We start from the raw sequence: 3,915 nt of genomic DNA, 5'->3' as shown, positions 1-3,915 counted from the left end.
GTTGCTCAGCAGGTCCGTATCAGAAGGAGAAAACATGCACATTCTTTAGTTCTTTTGGTCAATCTACTTGTTCTGGACATATTTTAACAGGTGAACAGGATAAATAACAAAAAAAAGGAGGACGTGTCGGTTCTGATGGGTGTGGTGTGAGCTGCTGCTGGCTTTTGATGAAGTTTCAAAAAAAGACATTATTGTGAGATTTATAGGATTGTCTGCGATAAAAGCAACAATGCAAAGAGCTAAATTTTCGAGCTTATTCATGATGGTCCGGGGGGGGGGGGGGGGGCACTGTGATGCTGTTCAACATTGATTTTAGCAATTGGCAAAATGTGAAAACATTTTCTTGAGATAAAAGAAGGATTTGCATCCTAAATACATGTGCTGTCGGCTGCATTTGAAGTGTTACTGGCAACGCCGACAATCCTGCCACCTTTGTAATCCAAATACAGTTGTGTATATATTTGATTCATGATGAGTATCACAGATTTCTCGTGATCCTACACTGTGGTCACGAGCTTTTTCACATACAGCATAAATGAACTGACCAGCTGTTCAGCTGCCAGATTCACAACAGAAATGCAAGCAGCATACCCTTCTGATTGTTGACCCAAGAGGCATTTTCAAACCTCTTTAGTTCATTAAGTAACAATAGGCGTGAGGAGTGATAATATATAAAACACTCAAAAATACCTGAAAGTCTGAAGAGTAGTGGGGTGACATGCTTAAAAGTAGGGAGCATGAATTGTTTCCTTAGAAAAATACAAGCATTACGCCGCTCTTTATTTTGTATTTCTTGATTCAATGCGCCCTCAAGAATAGAGACCACGGCCTTTAGTATGTCCTTCATCTTGTCCTAAACCTTCAAGATGTCTCATCCAATTGCTCAACAGCTTCCAGAAAACGCGCCAAGCACCGCATGTCATTCACCGTTTCTGGAATGTCTATGCCATCAATTTTGGTCACCTTGACATATTCAAAGAACAGACTTAAAGAAAGGTCCTTTGTGATTTTTACAGATTTTCTGATTGCAGGTGCATCGTCGACAATGAGGTTGAGAAAGAGTACACAGTCATGCTGTGTAGCAACTGTCCAGAATTTCGAAGCCTTCATACGAGGGAGGCAGTTCAAGAGTGCCTTAAAAGTATCAACTTTGTTATTTCGCTCTTCCTCGTTATGCATCGCAATGGACTGGTCGATGGCATCTTGGAGCACAGCTGCTTCTCGACGAGTTTTCTTTTCATCCGAGGCCTCCTGAGATGCAGTTGCAGCACGGGCAGAAGGATAAGTGGGACAGTTTGGCAATATTCGGCTTGGAACTGCGTCAGGTCGAAGACGTGTCAGCTTCAGCTTTGCATCAATTACTTTGCCGGTCCTTGTATCCGTGTAGCTTGTCGTGTTTACCATGTCGGACGGTTTGAAGTGGCGTTCGCATACCTGGGACATTGAAAAAGACATTAAAATAACGTACTGTTTCAAATTCAAAAGCAGTATCTCATGCTCGTGGCAGCAAAGCGATGGGCACTTCGCATATTCCCCGAAAAATTCAGTGGTGCCCAATTTCACCTGTACTGTGCCACTTCGTATTGGCTTAAAATCTGACAGCGCAAGAGCATATTGGCTATACAAGTATTCTAATCAATCTAGAGTAGGTGCGCTCGTTACCTCGCACATTAATCCACGAGGTGTTATTCATTGCAGAGGAAGTGTAGTCAACGGCACTTGTAAGAAAGGTTAGCCTTACCACCGATCGCTTTCCTGGTGTGAAGTCCGTACGACGAATGGCTTTGATCCACTGAGTTTTTCTGGCTGGGTCCAAGGGGAACGTGAACACGCGCACACATTTTCCACCATCATAGTTCCCGCGACACTTCGGTACGCAGCAATGCCCAGGCATCACCACAGCTCGCTCACTCGACGCACACACTTTCAGTCTCGCTCTCAGTCATACCATCGTTAATAAATACATACACAGTCTTGCCGATGCTCCTACCACACAGAAAAATGCAACAAATAATGCAACAAAGCAACAACTTGAAAGATTTGACTACTGTCACAACAACCGCGAGGCCACTGATGTCTATTTTCATACAGATATGTGTGAACATGGAGCACTGCAATAAGAGAAAAAAGTATATATATATATATATATATATATATATATATATATATATATATATATATATATATATATATATCATCGAATGCGTAATCCAAGGCTCGGATGCTGCCCACGACAAGTTATCTTTTCACCCACTTTTCTTCATATTTACATTACAATTTGGTCTAATATCTTCCCCTATACTTTCCTTGGCATTGTTGTCTGTTAGATCTCATTAATATTGTGTAAAAACACGGAAAAACGAGCCCTTAGGTATACACTTCTTTCCTTATTCACTATAACTATAAGCGCCAGGAGGGTATCTGGCGTCGACTACCCGTGCCTGTATATTCATGCACGTATCTCTACCCCACACAATTGATCCGCATTTCTCGCATTGTGTGTCAATAGCCACGCTCAGTCATATTCTCTGGGGCTGCAGGGAGTATCCCTTTCTCCCGATCTCCTGGCCACTTTGTCACCAGAGGGGTGGGAGGTGGTTTCGCCTCCACCTGCCTGACAGTTCAGCTCCAGGCCATACAGAGAGCAGACGAGGTGGCCACCAGGTTTAGCCTGGCGGATCACCTACCTCCTTAAATCCCACACCGATAAAGCTGCGTTCTCTCTTTCTCGCCACGCACTCCACGTGCCGACCACAAAATTGTATTCTTCAAAGAAAAACGTGTCCCACAGTTTTGTAATTATTAATGTAATCCTTGTATATAATTTACTGATATGTAAATGATTACATCTTGCGTGTATACAAGCGTTTATAATTGCATCGATATGTGAATAATAAATATCGTGTATATAAGTATATATACAATTAGCCCTACATCAACGTGTAGTCTTTATATGATGTGTGGGCAAATGTCTTGCGGTTTTACCGTTAAGCATAGCAGCTTCGCCCCACTCATCATCACTCACTTTGTAGAGATGGCGGATAATGTCGGGATTTTTTTTTTTTTTCGAAAGGTTTTTAGGGTGTATGTTTGCTTAAGTCCGTGTAGTATGCCTACGAAAAGGAGTAATCCTGCTTGTTAAGCCCTTTACGTTGGGTGTATGGGTGTGAGCTATAGAGGAGGCGCTGGTTATAGGCACCAAGAAGCACACATATATATATATATACGTGTAATATGGTTTACCGTGTATAGCAACGCAAAAGTCGCAATGTTCGTCCTTTTAGACTTCGATCACAATGTTGACATGGCTCAAGATCTACGCGTCTTATATCATTCTCACATCCGTGCATTGCTAATCATGACCGAACCAGATCAGTATTGTCAAAATCTATTGGCTGCCCTCTGCAGCTTGGGTATTCGGGATTGTGTGATTCGATCTAGATCAGGCCTGATCGCGATCGGATGTGACTGTGTGACAACATGCTCTGAAGCCTCAAGCTTCGCCTTCACTTGCAGATGTCAACCACAGCCCACGGCTAGGCTACCACGGCTGTTTCAGCTGTCCGCAAGCACCGCTTTCGCTCCTTTGCATCGCACATTTGCCACACGTCGCGCTCGGCGTGCTCCGAGCATCGTCCGAATTTAACAGGACCGCGGCTAAGTACAACAGAATTAACAAGAGTGCACTAACATTTTCTTTGTGTGGTCAATTTATGCAGTCAGTCAATCTTTGTACACAATAAGTGTTTTTATTGCGTGATATATTCCTCGTTTCATTACCCAGCAAGAGCTTTAGCGGACGTTTTAGCACAGTGGCTACCTGCCATTTACCACTGTGTGCATAGGTTGCTTGGGCCAGATGAGGACTAACTGAAACAGCTTTCCATAAAATTTTACGTGCTCACAAGAAATGCT

The 3,915-nt window shown here is 43.1% G+C and overlaps 1 protein-coding gene across 1 annotated transcript; it reads right to left on the bottom strand.

The window, feature by feature from the left end:
- Positions 1–829: 829 nt before the first annotated feature.
- LOC142803409 (uncharacterized) lies at positions 830–2,049 on the bottom strand. The gene is made up of 2 exons (XM_075888530.1): positions 1,742–2,049; positions 830–1,434 (listed from the first exon to the last, which is right to left on the bottom strand). Exons 1-2 carry the CDS (start codon positions 1,892–1,894, stop codon positions 862–864), a joined length of 726 nt encoding a protein of 241 aa, XP_075744645.1. The 5' UTR covers positions 1,895–2,049; the 3' UTR covers positions 830–861.
- Positions 2,050–3,915: the final 1,866 nt, after the last annotated feature.

Source organism: Rhipicephalus microplus, chromosome 3 (assembly GCF_043290135.1).
Source record: "Rhipicephalus microplus isolate Deutch F79 chromosome 3, USDA_Rmic, whole genome shotgun sequence".
NCBI lineage: Eukaryota > Metazoa > Arthropoda > Arachnida > Ixodida > Ixodidae > Rhipicephalus > Rhipicephalus microplus.
The sequence above is the reverse complement of the archived record's forward strand: the minus strand, read 5'-3'. Positions and strand labels throughout refer to the sequence as shown.

Bases quoted from the DNA above. Each gene is read 5' to 3' on its own strand.
- LOC142803409 (XM_075888530.1), bottom strand. From the start codon at position 1,894: ATGCCTGGGCATTGCTGCGTACCGAAGTGTCGCGGGAACTATGATGGT. The intron at 1,435-1,741 runs GTAAGGCTAACC...TCAATGTCCCAG, and splicing joins CACCAGGAAAGCGATCGGTG to GTATGCGAACGCCACTTCAA.